At 36.2% G+C, this 15,558-nt stretch overlaps 2 protein-coding genes across 4 annotated transcripts; one reads left to right on the forward strand and one right to left on the reverse strand.

Moving 5' to 3' along the window:
• The first annotated feature begins 4,105 nt into the window (after positions 1-4,105).
• On the forward strand, positions 4,106-7,888 carry LOC140021452 (transcription factor bHLH79-like). Of its 2 annotated transcripts, none has more exons than XM_072072271.1 (6): positions 4,106-4,822; positions 5,210-5,401; positions 5,595-5,660; positions 6,555-6,623; positions 6,787-6,858; positions 7,365-7,888. In XM_072072271.1, the coding sequence occupies exons 1-6, from the start codon at positions 4,502-4,504 to the stop codon at positions 7,491-7,493; spliced, it is 849 nt and encodes a 282-aa protein (XP_071928372.1). In that variant the 5' UTR covers positions 4,106-4,501; the 3' UTR covers positions 7,494-7,888. The 2 variants fall into 2 exon arrangements, with proteins under 2 accessions (XP_071928372.1, XP_071928373.1); XM_072072272.1 differs by having other exon boundaries at positions 7,413-7,888.
• A 1,695-nt stretch (positions 7,889-9,583) lies between these two features.
• LOC113716844 (ubiquitin-like modifier-activating enzyme atg7) lies at positions 9,584-14,738 on the reverse strand. Of its 2 annotated transcripts, XM_027241344.2 has the most exons (15): positions 14,517-14,738; positions 14,127-14,293; positions 13,535-13,758; positions 13,179-13,370; positions 13,040-13,094; positions 12,849-12,943; positions 12,468-12,654; positions 12,247-12,352; positions 12,018-12,162; positions 11,759-11,908; positions 11,486-11,674; positions 11,114-11,308; positions 10,917-11,032; positions 10,648-10,807; positions 9,584-10,398 (listed from the first exon to the last, which is right to left on the reverse strand). In XM_027241344.2, exons 2-15 carry the CDS (start codon positions 14,263-14,265, stop codon positions 10,225-10,227), a joined length of 2,127 nt encoding a protein of 708 aa, XP_027097145.2. In that variant the 5' UTR covers positions 14,266-14,293; positions 14,517-14,738; the 3' UTR covers positions 9,584-10,224. The 2 variants fall into 2 exon arrangements, with proteins under 2 accessions (XP_027097145.2, XP_071928371.1); XM_072072270.1 differs by lacking the exon at positions 12,849-12,943 and having other exon boundaries at positions 12,468-12,515; positions 14,127-14,738.
• Positions 14,739-15,558: the final 820 nt, after the last annotated feature.

Genomic DNA, 15,558 nt, shown 5'->3' on the forward strand with positions numbered 1-15,558 from the left:
CTTATCCTATATATATAATTATATTAAACATTAATTTTTATCAATTAATATTGACCAGTCTCGGTGGTCGAGTCATATCAGCTCGAGCTCGAACACGAGTTGAAGTAAGTTAGAACTAAATCAAGCAGAATATTGTCCGCAACAGATCTTCTGTCCCACATCCTGTGCCATTCTCTGTCCCATTTTTTATTATATTGCTATTTCTCCTACATAAACACCGTGTTTTAATTTTTTTTTTGTTTTCTTAAGATCCAATAACTAGTAACTGAATAATATACAAAATTTAACAAATTCAAAAAATCAAAATGCATAAAAAATGAGATTTTTTATGAATTTTCTGCTGTATTTTTAAATTTTCTATTATATATTGCTTTTTTGAAATTGTTGTATTTATTTTTTATTCAGTTAATAGTTATTGGATCTTAAGGAAACAAAAAAAAACTAAAATATGGTGTTTATATAGGAGAAATAGCAATATAATATAAATAGAACAGAGAATGGCACAGGATGTGTGACAGAAGATTCGTCGGGAATATTGTCGCTTGGGTATTAGATTTGCAGCCCGCGGCATAATTCTTGTGCCTACTGATTTCTCTATGAAGGCAGCTACGTGCAGTGACTTCAGCTGTAGGGGTCCAAACAATTTGATAGTTTCCTGTAGGAACATAGGGCATCCACATGTTTTACAATCTACGGGAAGTACGGATGATGAAATTCTTCCCAGCTGTGAGCCCGGTTCATCATCTCCATGTATTCCATTACAACTGACATCTGACATTTACAATTACTGCATCATTATTTACTCTTTTTAGGGATCTCCATTGACAACTCTGAATTTTGCATTCACGTTGATTTCTTTCATGGAGTACAAACATGGGGTGGTGGGTTTCGTTTTCTCCTTTGAATAGATGCATGCAAACAAGGAATGGAAGGCAAGTAAATGCATTTCGCGGGATGTGAGCAAATATTTGGCTATTCGTACCCAGATTGAAAGAACAAGAAGTATCGCTCTTGCTGTGGTTTGTCTGTTTTTGCCTCTTGCGCTGCAGACAACAAATTGCACGGCTTTTCTTCGTTCTCATCCGTCTTTGTGGAAGAAAGTTGTACCCTTTCTTCCTTTCAATACTGCCCGATTTCGCCTCTTCGTAGTCGGTACGCTTTCATTTTCTTGGTTCGTTTATGGGTTTAAATCAGATCAAGGAAAGAAGAAACCTTTCAAGCTTTGCAATGAAACTCACTGCAACATCTAGACATTGAAACAGTCATTTGATTGTCAGCACTAACTTTCTAAAAGACTTAAAAATTCCTACTCAAGAATTGTTGTATGAAAAAGGCATTGTCAACAGTTACTATAACTACATCTCTTTATCATTTCCGTGTAAAATAGTTATTTGATTGCAGGCATTATTAACTTTCTAAAAGGTTTACAAGTTCTTACTCAAAAAAGTTTTGTGCCAAAAGACGTTATTAATGGTGTCTACAACTGAGTCTCTTTATTATTAGCGTGTATATATACCTACCGATATGTAATGCCCAATTGCACCTATCGATCCAAATGAGGCATAACATTAAATTTTCAATAGGTTTTGTTAGTGTGAAATCGTTGAAATCACAAATGAAATGAGAAATTAACTTTGAAATGCGAGCTTTGATATAGGAGTACACACATTTGAGTGCATAATTCTACCAAATAACATTTTCAATTTTTTACTGAAGCAAAAGTGTTTTTTTTTTTAAGGGCAAAAAAGCTAGTTTCCTAAAACTTGGAGGGCACTGGACCCTCCCTATCCCCTTTAGTTCCTTCTATGATTTAACACTTCTTAAGGGACCAAGACATATTAAGTCCATTCCATCAGAGAATATATATATATATATATATATATATATACATATTTTTCCTGAATCCATGTATAGAGTGTAATTTCTTCATTGCGTTCCCTTTTTCATAATATTTTGAGTTTTGTATGATGTTAGTGCAGAAAAAAATAGGCTAAAATAAAATAGTGACTAAATAAATGCTTTACTGTATCTTCATCCATATAATAAGCTGTATGCCTATTGGGTGCGTGGCTGTATGGATCTTGGATGTTTGCACATTTAATGCATTCTGTAAAATATTAGAGAAAACTGAAATTTCGGAGGATGGAGATATAAAAATTATATAGCCTACATTCAACTGGATTGAATCTGACCAATCTCGGCATTTGCAAAGATATATTACTATTCAACTCGACTCTTCCAAGTTCTGCGAAGCTGCCAACTACCGAGGAATTTCCATGAATGCAAGAACACCAAGTACGCATGAGAAATTGCTTTGCTACACAGAATGGGCTAGCTAAGACTCAAGAGTGAGATAAGTTAAACCTCAAGATTTTAACACTCTTTTTTAAATGAAATGAGAAATTTTCAAATTCAGAACTTTCTATTTACAATTCCTTCCACCTTACTTACAATACGTGGATGAGATGAAAATGCAATAAGGTTTCGAAACGAAAACAAAAGAGACGATACTGAATGAAAATTCTAGTGTTTTTTTTTTTTTTTTGGTTGCTTTCTTTTTAATAGTATCAATTAGACGCGACACTAGTTGTTTACGCGCATTAAGATAAATTCATTTTTTTATGAGACCGAAAGAAAGAAAGAAAAAATTGGCATTTTAAAAGTCAGGAATCTCGCCTAATTCAAGAACAATGGATAATCACGGAAATTACGAAGATTCAATTATTTAGTTGATGGAAATTTCATTTTTGATACATGAAACTAATACTAGCAGTATTATTTAGTTTGCTGAATCAAGAAAAGAAACAGGACCAACAAAAAAAAAAAAAAGAGAAAGAAAAAAAAAAGAAAAAACATTCCTCAGTTGTTAGGTAATAGACCACATCTTTGCTTTGCAGTATCCAAACTAACCTCCAAAAGGGTGGGCCAAAACATGATGTGCCTTCATTGCGATCCACTATTCCAGATTTCATATAGTATCTGCTAAACCCATGTAATTTTCTAACCCACAACTATCATTATCACTAACCTTTCCACAAATAGACCACTTAATCATAATTCCATCAATCATTAATTAATGTACCCTTTAACGGCATTAATCCCTTTGTTAATAAATGCCTATAGCCAATATCATAATTAGTATCTTTCCCAAAATCCGAAATATATCGTGAAACCAGAATATCCAATCCTAACTTTTGTACTACACTGTATGCGTACTTCTCATTACCTAATGACGCCACCCCCTTTCCCATTTATCACACCAATAATACTCTCATCTACACCGCGCGTATGACTTCATTCATATCCCCTACCGTCCGATCACAGGACTGCGCGTTTGACTTGTTGAAAACAAACTAAACTAAACTAATCTTTTTCCTTTTTTTTTTCCCCCCTCTTTGGTGAAAAGCAAAATCTATATTAAAGACAAACTAAACTCTTTTTTTTCTTGGTGAAAAGTAAACTAAACTGCCGAATCTAATTTGCAGTAGTGGTTTTTGAACTAGTTGAACTGGTTCTCAACATTAATTGTTTCTTTTCCAAAAGTAAATCATTTCCATTTCCCTCATCCTTGTATCTGGTAGATTCTGTTACACACATCTAAATTTGAACAAAGATAAGTTTGTATTAAGTATTTCAAATAATTCATTTTAACCTTTAATTCTTTTTAATTTATTTCAAATAAGGAGTGGGAATTAAGAAGTAGAGGAGAAAGCGAGGGAATTTGAACCCAATAACTTTTGGTGCCTTAACGTTAGCCATTAGATTAAAATTTCCTCGCCAGATTCGTTTCAAGCAGGAGAAAATAATAGCGGTTCTAGTAATTTTACCTACTACTTCCTCCGTTCCATTTTGATAGCTCTGTTTACCTTTTTTATCCGTCCCAAATTATCCAAGAAAAAAAGTCAAATCAAAATGAAAAATAAACTATAATTCGGGACAGATAAAAAAAGAAAACAAAACTATCAAAATGGGACAGAAGGAGTATAAATTTTTTGAAACGTAACATGTGAACTTGTCCAAGAAAAAAAGTCAAATCAAATGATGGTCAAAGTTTCGATATATAAATTACTCTCCTCCTCATTTACACCACGCTACCTGATATAAGCAAATCCGAGGGCAAGTGAGGGAGGGAGGTGGGAAGTACACGCGAAGAGTAGAGAAGAGAGGAGGGAGGAAGGTGTTTGTTGGGACAGGAAACGCTGGACCCTCCGAGAAAACCTCACTCCAAAGTCAGTTGTTTTCAACTCCCGAGGAGTGATAGTGAGAAGAGAGTGGTGGACAGAGAAAGAGAAAGCTACGGCAGAGTGAGCCACTAAGTACTGTACGCATACCAACGACAGCGCCCTCCACCTCCCACCGCCACCACCTTTACTTCCTTCAGCTGTCACCGTTCCTCTAACAAAACCTTTGCATCACCAGCTCTCCCAAGGTCTCAACCAATGCTGTGTAACTGAAAAATAAAGTTCCAGTTCGTTTTTGGATTCGGATCGGGTTGGGAGAAATGGATCCGCAAGCGTCCTATAATCTGGGATGTGATACGGCGGCGTATAACTTAGCGGAGATCTGGCCGTTTCCTATGAACAACGGTCCCGGTCCCGGTGCAAGCGCTGCGACGTCGTTTCACAATACTAATGACTTTGTTGCCACTATGAGTATGAACATGAATGTGAATTCCGGTGTTAATAGAGACCGTGATCCGATGGTAATGGAGCAGGCTCCAAATCCGACTCCCAACAGCAGTGGTGGCGGAGGAGCTAGGCGGAGAAGAGATGAGGATGAGGCAGTTAAAGGAGTTTCAAATAGCAGTAATGGCAATGCCATGGTAATTTTTCCTACTGAAATTACGCTCAATTTACGCTGTACATATGAAAGTTTACTAAGCTGGAAATTCTTTCCACTTTTTTTTTTTTTTTTTTGCTTTTGTTGTTTAGTTGTTTTAGTTGAATTGCTTGGATGTAGTATATTAGAAGTTATTTCAAATCGGATTCTGCATTGTTTTAGAATTTGTCATTGTTTTGAGCTGATTTTATCTATATAAAGTTCATACGCATCAGAATCTAGAGTTCGTAAATTGAAGATCCACGTGGATTGCCTGTGCATTATACCAATTCTACCGTTACCGTTAGTTGCTTTCACTGTTTAACCTGAAGATTTGAACTATCAATTGCTTAATTTTGATTATGATTTAGCGGCTTTGACAATTGTGCAGAAAGCATGTGATAGTAAAAAACTTAAGACAGCAGGAGCGCATGAGAATCGGGAAGCGGAGGCAGAAGGGGAAGCAAATTCAGGCAAGGCAGCGGAACCATCTCCAAAACCGGCTGAACCGCCTAAGCAAGATTACATCCATGTGCGAGCGAGAAGAGGTCAAGCTACAGACAGTCATAGTCTAGCCGAAAGGGTAATTTTCTTTAGATTATCTATCGATTTGTTGTAGTAATTCTTTGCCTTGCTGATAGTAAGGGTAATAGTTAAGAGGTTGTGAGGTCTTCAAATTTTCATTCAGTAGCTGCATCAGATGGATTAATAGAAAAGTAGCGCGCTAGTTCTGGAAAATAACAAAGGCTTAGTTGTTTTATTTTACTGATATGCAGGCTAGGCGAGAGAAGATAAGTGAGAGGATGAAAATTCTCCAGGACCTAGTCCCTGGTTGTAACAAGGTGAGCTCTGGCTTTATATCCATTTGTCTTTTACTTCATGAACTAACAGTTCTTGTTTGTTGATACTGTGGTAAATTTCGACATTGGGAAATGGTATCATTTGCTCGCTAATTGTCATATAAGATGACATAGAGAATTGAAAAAGAATTTTCTTTTGTTTTTCTTACTTTTTTTGATCCTTCTTATTCAATTGAGATTTCACACAGTTTGATCTTCATTAAAGCTGATGAAGCCACTTAAAGTATACTTCCCCTCCCCCCTCCTTTGGGTGATTAAGTGTTTATAAGCAACTTAAATCAACTTAGATCTCATTATGGGTGATAGTACCCATAGAAACAAATATGTAAGGTAGATAGTAAATTAAAGTGACACCTGATCCTTGCTGTCAAAGGTCATCAAGTTTTTGAAGTACAGCATTAATGAAAACACCACGAGAATGAAAACAATAGGTATTTGAACTAAATTGGCGGAAGATGATCCTAGTGGTGCACCTTCCCATTGGATGGCTGAAGGTAGTGCTGCTGGAGGTAAAAAATCAAATCCCAAGAAATTTCTCTTTCAATCTTTTCCCTCCAAGAAATCTCTCTTTCAATCTTTTCTCTTACAATTCGGTCAGATTTTTCCCTCTGTTACTGTAGACTCATTTTTCACCTTCGTAAGGAGTCTAGGGATAAATTAACACTGCTACATTGGTTGGAGTCTGTTTCTGTGGATGCTCTTTCTTTGTTTTATCCTGAGTGCTTTTTTTTTTTTAATGTGTAAGAGTTATTTCTGAATTGCACCTCTAGCTGTTGCACAATTTAGTTATCTTGAAGGGTAATATTTCACTTCTTTAAGCTGGCAAACTTTGGAGGATATGTCAGTTTTCTAACAGAAGTTGGTCTTCGGATTCAGGTTATCGGAAAAGCTTTGGTTCTTGATGAGATTATCAATTATATCCAATCCTTACAGCGCCAAGTTGAGGTACAGTCTGTACAGTCTTCCCCCTTCCCCCAAAAAGAAAAAGGAAAAAGAAGAAGAAAAGAGAAGCAGCTTCTTGTGAATAGTGGATAATCCTATGACTACTCCTGCTTTTGGCTCATTCTGTAACAGTTTATACTGAATTGCAAATTTACTTGCCTTCCAGTTTCTTTCAATGAAGCTTGAAGCAGTTAATTCAAGATTAAGCCCTGGAATTGAAGGTTTTCCCTCCAAAGATGTAAGTGCACTAGACATCTATCATGAGTTGCCAGAATTTGTCCCATGATAGGAGCTATACATTGTGAAACATTTGGAATTAGTGGGTGTGCAGTTGAGTCAAGCCAAATCATTACTCAATCTTCATAATTTGAGCTTACCTGACTCCTGAATCCTTACTTTTGTTCGAACTCCTTGCTGTTAAGAGTTCTTTTGTCTTGCTTAAAAGCTACGCTAAAGGAAAATCTCGTGACTTGGTGAGGAACTTTGTTTATCTTTTCTTTCAATGAAATGAAGACCAAACATCATTTCCTTTCTAAAATTTTTCAGCACTTCGAAACATATTATGTGAAGAAAGGACACCTTATTTATTAAACTACATACAGTAGAGAAAGATTGAAAGGTGTTGAAAGATCATAAAAGATAGAGACGGGACTTGCTACTATTGATAAAATATATAGATACTTTTACCTTTATTTACATAATTTTGGTGTAAATTTTTTGACATGTAGCACATGTTGTTTCCAGTTTGGCCAGCAGCCATTTGATTCATCTGGGATGGCCTTTGCTTCACAGGCGGTGAGGGAATATGCTAGGGGTACATCACCTGATTGGTTGCACATGCAGATTGGTGGTGGTTTTGAAAGATCATCATGAGTAAATATAGTTCAGATCAACTGGTAATAAGAGCGTTGAGAAACCAGGCTCATTCATTCATTGACCATCAGAAGATGTCCATTTTTCTGGGTCAAAGAGTTACCTTACACTCGTTTCTTCATCAAAGCCACAGAAATGTGGGTAGTCTCTTCGACTCCTGAAGCTTATATCAGAATATCTCCATAACTTGGTAAACAGAGAGAAATTGTTTAGCTTCTATACTTCTTCTGGCGGGATTGATCTATAATGTCTGGTACAGTGTTCTTGTGAGGTTGCTTGCCCAGAACTTATAAAGCTCGACTAATCTGTGTCAAATTTGTTTGATTGAATATATTAAGAAACCGAAGATTAACTGAATAAATAAAATTACAAGGATGTAAGTGCTTGTTTCAGAAGTTCCAATGCTTTGCTCTCATATTACCTGATTATGCGAGTTTAGACATTAAAAAGGGTTCAAGGGAAAGAAATTTTTTTTTTTAATGGTTCGCGGAAATTTGCCTTCCAGTTTGGTACCTTGGCAACGTAGGCCGATCTTTTCATTTGTCTTTGCGTTTTTCATTTAAAAGAAGGGGAACGAAATAGCGCAAAGGGATTGGTGGATGGAAATATGAACAAAAACCCTTGACCTCGCGTACAGGCTGCTCAGCTTGTAATTTCCATCTGTCTATGTATCAATGGCTGGCTGGCCGGCCGAAACCTCGTCCCATATTTGGCGATGTAGAAAAAGAAGAAAAATTCAACGTCCGAGAGTAATTTCTCATTACCAGAGAGTTTGCACAGTATTAAGATGCGGATGCAATAGAACCTTGGACCGGGTTTCAGCTTTTTGATTTCGATCAACAGAATCAATCATAAAGTACAATAGAAACCAAACAAAGCAGTTTGAAGCGGCCAAGTTGGGGTATTATTCCTTGATGGAAAAGTAAACCTGCTACTAATAAAGGGTTGACAATTAAGCGGGCCATGGAAATTGCATGGATTCCGAAGTCGACTCTGGCTAAAAACAGCTCCAGCCAGATTGGGCGTAGAACCAGCTGATAGATAAACACCAAAATACAGTTCCCCCAAGTGTGCGTACCACCAAGATGAACGACAACATTTGCTTCCATGGATAAATGATGCGAACACGACCTAGCCAATGCTTATGCAACATTATGAGCACTTTGTCAAAATCACAAACAGAAAACAATGCCTTGCCCTCAAGTACTATGAAAAGAAAACCAACAGCAAAGCTGCAAGTGCAAAAGACACCTGTATTCTTGCAACAAAGGGGATACACAGACCACAAACTTCAGAGAATTTATAGAAAGTGACCCAGAAAATGCAGATTAACCAATGGATCAAAATATGTGGTAGCTTATCCTTTCTCTTTATTTAATTAGACCAACTAACTAAGATGAGTTTTTCAACAAACTAACGTTTGTCATACAAAGGAACAAGAAACTGAGTAAGATCAAGTCAAAAAAACATGATGCCCACATATCAACTAATAACTGTATTCATGCAAAGAAATACTAATTTGATACCAAAAGTTGGAGAAACAGGAAAAGGGCGGATCTGAAATATAACAGGGGACAAGCGGCGAAGAAGAAAACTGTTCTTTAATGCACTAACTCCATTTTATGTAGTAAAATTGACAAATGATACACCTTCCAATGGCCAAATACTGATCCATAATAAGATTCTAGGCTGTGAACTAATGCAAACTCACCAGCCAGAAAGTTGTACTGTACCTGAAAGTGTTTAAACTAACAAATAGATGTAACGACAGACTAGAAATAAAAGCAGTGTACTTGAAAATAAAATAACACTTGACAAATGACATGAGAATCATAGGATATCTTTGAACAGTACAATATTTTATGCAGTTACAAAGGTTTACAATAATTATTCCCATCCTTCATATGTTAAAGCTAATACCATCTAAATTACATGTAATTATATTCCACACCTTTATATTCACAGAGGTCTCCACCATGATCAAAGATAAAATGCCAAACAATATGAGCGTTGCATGCAACCAGAACAACAGCTAGTTCCAGAGTTATGCACAAATAAGTAGTAAAAGGAAACTTCATATCTGCAAACAGTTATCCGTAAAAAGAGATAAACTTTTAAGGGTATGTATATAGTACATGAACCTGATTCAAGTTGAATGGAACTAAAAGATACTTGGGAAACCTGCATGATTGTGTCTTTACTAAAGACTTTAATCAGAGAATTTGTCACGAAACCTGCAGCTTTCATTCGGAGCCAGGTATCCAACAAATAACAGGAATAATAGTAGTATTTTTTTTTTGTAACTACAAACTGCATTACCAAAACAATTTCTGAAATTAGTAGCACTGGGAATGGATGCAATTTTGGAACATCTTCTTATGCTGTTTGCCAGCTAACCACTCCCAAGAGTTCTAATAACTAGTTTTTGGGGATGCCACAGAAAACGGAAAAGCAAGAAGCACATCCTAGTAGGTAAAGATAACTTCTCGTCTTCAAAACTTTTTCCTTCTTTCTGTTTGCCTTGTACCAACCATTCTGCAAGTGAAACTACATCAACAGACTCCCCCCACCCCCCCTCCAAAAAAAAAAAAAAGAAAAGGACAAATCAAGTAGAAGTCAAACTTTCGTCTCTTTTCTGGTGATTTCTACAACACTTCAAACAAGAACATTCATGTTAATTTCCACCAGAAGATTTTATATGATCAGCTGAAGTTAATTACACCAGAAGATTTTATATTTCCACACAATCATCCTCCACATCATCAGTTCCAACTTCCCAATCCAAATTAAAAGAATCAGCTGACTTTTTCAGCTCTGTTAGTCCTGTTCGATCTTCTAGATACATAGGTGTATTGATAGCTTGAAGGACAAAATCCAGCCCTCTCTTCTGATATTCCAATATCACCTGGAATATTTCAAGTTCCAGAGACATCAAACAACCTCCAGAATTAAACAAAAACCAAAAGAAGGGATATGCAAAAGATTATAATAGCTTCACACAGGTAAAACGCAAAGCTAGAGAATATGGTTTTACGCCGACAAACAAAACCATTAATAAAAAACCATTAATAAAATGATTGTCCGGGTTGTGGTGGTAAATAACGTGATGCATTTATTTACTAATAAGGGGATTTAACAGTTTTTAGAAACTTACAGTGCTGCTACAACCAGTGCAGCTAGAAGAGGCATGCCCCACAAGTGTTATCATAGACATCTGGGAGAGGGATCCTCGAATCTGATGGGGCAAGATACCAAGACAATTCTCACTGCTCGGGTTATTAGCTGAGTTTGCAAACTCAGCATCCGCAAATATCCTGTGTGAGAGTGTCCATAAACAAGAAACATGAAAACACAGCACACCCAATATAAAACTGTCATCAGGTAATGGCCATTGATAACGTCATGCAGTAAAAGGACAATTACCCCAAACGATCTTGTAAAATTCCTGCTAGAAGTTTAACAGCATAGCCAGATGTAATAGAAGCAAGTCCAGGAAGAGCAACTGTGCACTGCTGATCCAAGGTACGGTTTGCAGTCGACTGAAAGTAGAACAAGTGATCAATGCTTCTAAAATCAAAATCTTATAACTTAAAAGATATTTCAATAATTCAAAATATTACGTCAACTGGCGCAACCACGTCATTACAGAAATAGCATCCTAGTCTCTGTTTTCCCATCCTGTTTGTAAGTGAGAGGTTGTGCATTTCAGCAGACAAACTACTTAGAGCTCCAGAATCTTTGATCATGCTCAAAGGACCAGCTCCATGACGCATAACTACAAAGCTCTCAAATCCTAGAGCTGCTGTAATAGCTATCTACACAAAAAAGGATTATTTATCAGGACCATTGTACAAGTGAAAGCAACCCAAGGTATCTAGTCTTTAAGCATCAATATTTTAAAGCACACATTATATGTAAAATGATCCCAAGATATGATGCAACAACTATACAACAGGACAGAACTTAATAGGACATAAGTTAATAAACCATACCTTGTTAGCACTAGAGCAAAGAAGAGTAGGCAGCCACCGACTCTCTCGCGTATCAGTCAGCAAGAATATTACATCATGACATTCAACTAAATCGTGCAGCCGTTTACAATCCTCAAGCACACTTTGCTCTTCTTGTTCGGGCACCGGATGCCCAGGCATTGGAATAGCCATCACAATGCCTTCTGCTTCCTGAGAGGAAGAACAAACAACATCCTTTCAGCCAAAAAATCGATTTTTCTTAGGGCTAATTCATTTTGGGACTAAATTAATCACCACTGCAGGAAAGATGCGATTTAAACTTCTAACTGCAGCAATGGCCTTAAATTCACCGCAGTCATCTAATGTGTACAGGGACTGCCTCAGTGGATTTGAAATGGCAACCTTGCCGCTATCAAGCATTGTAATTTTACGGAAACCCCAAGCCTGCAAAATTAAAATAATTCTCAATAAGGTATCGAGGCATTAAGATTATCAAGTTATTGTTTCTTTCAACAAAAAGAGGTTTAACTTGAAATTGGTACCAAACACTTACCATAAGCAATCTAGCAACTTCGCATCCAAGTGTACCTGCTCCCAGTATAAGACATCTAGTAGCAGACAAGATGCTGAGGTTCAAATCTGGCACTGCACGCCATTTCATAAGCTTTAAATTCAAATCTGCACTTGATATGGCTAAACTGCACATCATAAACCAAAAATGGCCTAAATAAGGAGAATGAAACCACATTAATAAGCAATTTTTAACTAATTTCCTCTGATACCTAGTTGGATCCATAGCCTTTGCAAGGCTGATGAAGTTTGGTTTAGCATTCCCTTTGTTCACTTCCCATCCAACAGCTTTAGGCGTACAGTCACGAGTTTTCCATTCTAAACAAACGTGAGCATATACTTGAGAAAAGCAGGGAAACCAAAGTTTTGCTAAAAGTTGAAAGAACATGAGTAGCAATTTGAAGAAAAGCTGTTAAAGACTCTGCATCTCTACCTGGTGAAACTGATATAGAAGCTTCTCCAATGAGTGAAAACCCTAAATCTGCAAAACCACGAGTCTCGCGATAGCACAAGAAATGAACCTTCTCAAGACCCCATCTTATGCAAATATATGCAAGATAATTTCGAAGTGGCCAACCAGGATATGGAACATTACAAGGGTCATAAAAACCAAATAAAACCTGGACAAAAGAGCGGCACCAAAAATCGTTCAAAAACTATTGATTTTTCCTATGTTTCATTAAATGTACTTTGTAACTATATTTTTTGCGCATTATAAGTCCATAAAACAGAAGCTATCATTTGTCAAAATTTTATTCACTCACTAATAACGACCTTATTTTTATAGCAGCTAGTGTAAGGCATGTTAACAGACCTTTTGACCATCATCCATGCAAGCTTCCCAATCAGCTAGATGTCTAAGAGTAACATGAGAGTCTGAAGCAATACAAACCAGAAAAAATGGCACACCTGCAGTGACATCAAGGTTTAAATTCTTTATGTATCAGACAATACACATCAAATATACAAATTCTGATAAAACTACAAGCCATAATCTAATCATGCCTGTTGTAGAGCTTGTATTACGCCACTCATTACATGCTGATGACAAGGACTCAGCCTGTTTAAGAAGTTGAACATCTTTAAGATCAAAATCTTATCTTTACAAGCTATCATCAATCCATAGAGTTGATCAGAGTAACACCTGTTCTAAACTAAGGCACTGGGATGCTGACCGCAAACTGACCACCCTTGCTGCAGGATCAAGCATTAGAGCCGGGAAAGCAAACCAATAACAAAAGCTCCATTTTTTCAGCTCTGCAAATGATATAACCATGAATCTTAAGAGCACAGAGCTGCTTTCCTCCACTTTACCATTGTGAATATCATCCCAAATCTGATATTAAACGATAAATAAACTAGATACATGAGCAATGTTCCAGCACTAGCACATCTAGCTTTCCATCCATCAAAGATTACAGCTAGTTAAGTAATCAAATTCAAAAATAAAATTTTCTCCACATGGCATTGACAGTTTCAATAAACTTCACTTCATAATACCTTCTTAGCTTCAGTCTCAAGTAAGCTCACTCTATCAATGGCATTGAAGCCCTCCAAAGTGTTCGTATTGTAAAGAATGCCAGGTACAGGACATCTATTCCTATTCCCCTGATTCAAAGTAGCAGGTAAGGATGATGATTGTTTTTGATCTTCACTAGGCAGAGACTCGGCCAGAAGGGTCAGACGACTTGGAACTTGCTTGTGCGAACAAGGTGCAAAAAAACCTAGCATTTTATCACAACAAAATCAAGCTACTAAAACCTGCTTAGGCATTATAAATAACTAAATAGTGCCATAAAATTCCAATTTCTACTTAATTTGATTGCTTGAAATATGTATCCCAAACTAAACCCAAAACAAAAAGTGGAAAAAAAACATGTAGAAAAGCAGAAAGAAGCAACGGAAACCATAAATGGTGCGATATATATTCTCTATTTGCTCAATTTGATTGCTAACATGATTGAATAGCAAAGACAAGCTACAGATATCATAAAAGATCCCATAAAAATTCAATCTTCAATCTTTCTGAGTATTTGAACCCAAAAAAAAAAAGCATAAAATTAAAGTTTAGAAAAAACAGAAAGAATTAAACCAGTAATGGGCATTGGAGATTCATCAAGCCGTAATTTGTTGAGCTTCAATGAAGATAATCTATGCCAGAAACCCTCATCCACTCTACTTTGAAACGGTGCAAATTTAAGCAAAGTTCCTTCCTCAGCGTCAACGTCCATGTTTGCTGATTTCTTTCCCAAAATTCCCCTGCAAGGCCCCTTAAAATTTCAAATCTTCGAAAAAAGAGCCCCCGAGGACAATACTTGATGGGTCCAAGCCAAATTGTAATTGAAAAAGTTTTGGTAAAAGATTTGCGAAATTAACCGAAGCCCACAAAAAGCTTTGGCGAAAAGAAGAGCAAATATGGCGACTTCTTGTCAGGAGAAAAGTTAGAAAACTTCAAAAGGTGCCAAGGTGCCAATAATCGTACGGTAGATTGTAAACGTGTACTTTAGCCTTTGCTTATTCCCAGAGATAATTGAATTCGATGAAGCAAGGTGTTTGATTTGGTGTTGGAATGGGACGAGTAGGACTGTCAAACTGGCGCTGCCGGATACTTCAAGCAGCTGTTGAGAATTGGGATTCTCACTCTCTTTTTTTTTTTCCTCAAACTAGTGTACCACTACTTTTTTCTCCAAAACAGTTCTAGACTAGCACCTTATTTTTCTGCCCCTCGTGAAAATAGAATAAATCGCACGGTCTCCAACTTGTAGTTCCCAAAGTACAACGTAAATGGGTTTAGATTGCCCTTTTTTCCATAAAATTTTTATATTTTTAACCACATTTTTATTTTATGTGTATCAAATTACTACTATCATATATTTTCTATAAAAATTTTAAAACATAATAATCTAAACGGACATATTTGAAAATTACTGAAGAATCTCAAGTTGGACAAGTTCGATAGGAGAAGGACAATTAATTTTTCAACGAGAAAAAAATCCAAAGAATCATCTCATATATAATAATAAGCTATGGAAAATAGAGGAAATTAAAGTAGTTATTTGCACCGTATGAATAAGACAAGAATGTGCAATGAGACCACAAAATTAGTCATGTGACATAATTATTATCAATTGCTAGACAATTGTATAATTATACAAATACATTAAAAGGTTGATTATTTTCTTCTAGATAAGATTAAAACTTATGTTGGAAGTGGCATTTTTATGTTGTTATTTTGACATTAACCATAAGTAAAATTTGATGTTATCAAAGGAAAAAACACATTTGATCATTTTGACACATCCGTCTTTTATCTCACAACATAGAGTTTGAAAATACAAATTATGCTATAAATATTTGCTTCTCAATTTATAATTTCCAACCAGTAAACAAAAAGTAAAAAGAGTTAATGTAGGTGAGATTAAAAAATAATTTAAAAAATAAAGAAGTGATTCAATAACTTATTCATGAAACAAATAACTATTATTATTATTATTTTGCAGAAATTGGCGCAGAAGAGTGGGAGC

Source organism: Coffea arabica, chromosome 11e (genome assembly GCF_036785885.1).
Source record: "Coffea arabica cultivar ET-39 chromosome 11e, Coffea Arabica ET-39 HiFi, whole genome shotgun sequence".
Lineage (NCBI taxonomy): Eukaryota > Viridiplantae > Streptophyta > Magnoliopsida > Gentianales > Rubiaceae > Coffea > Coffea arabica.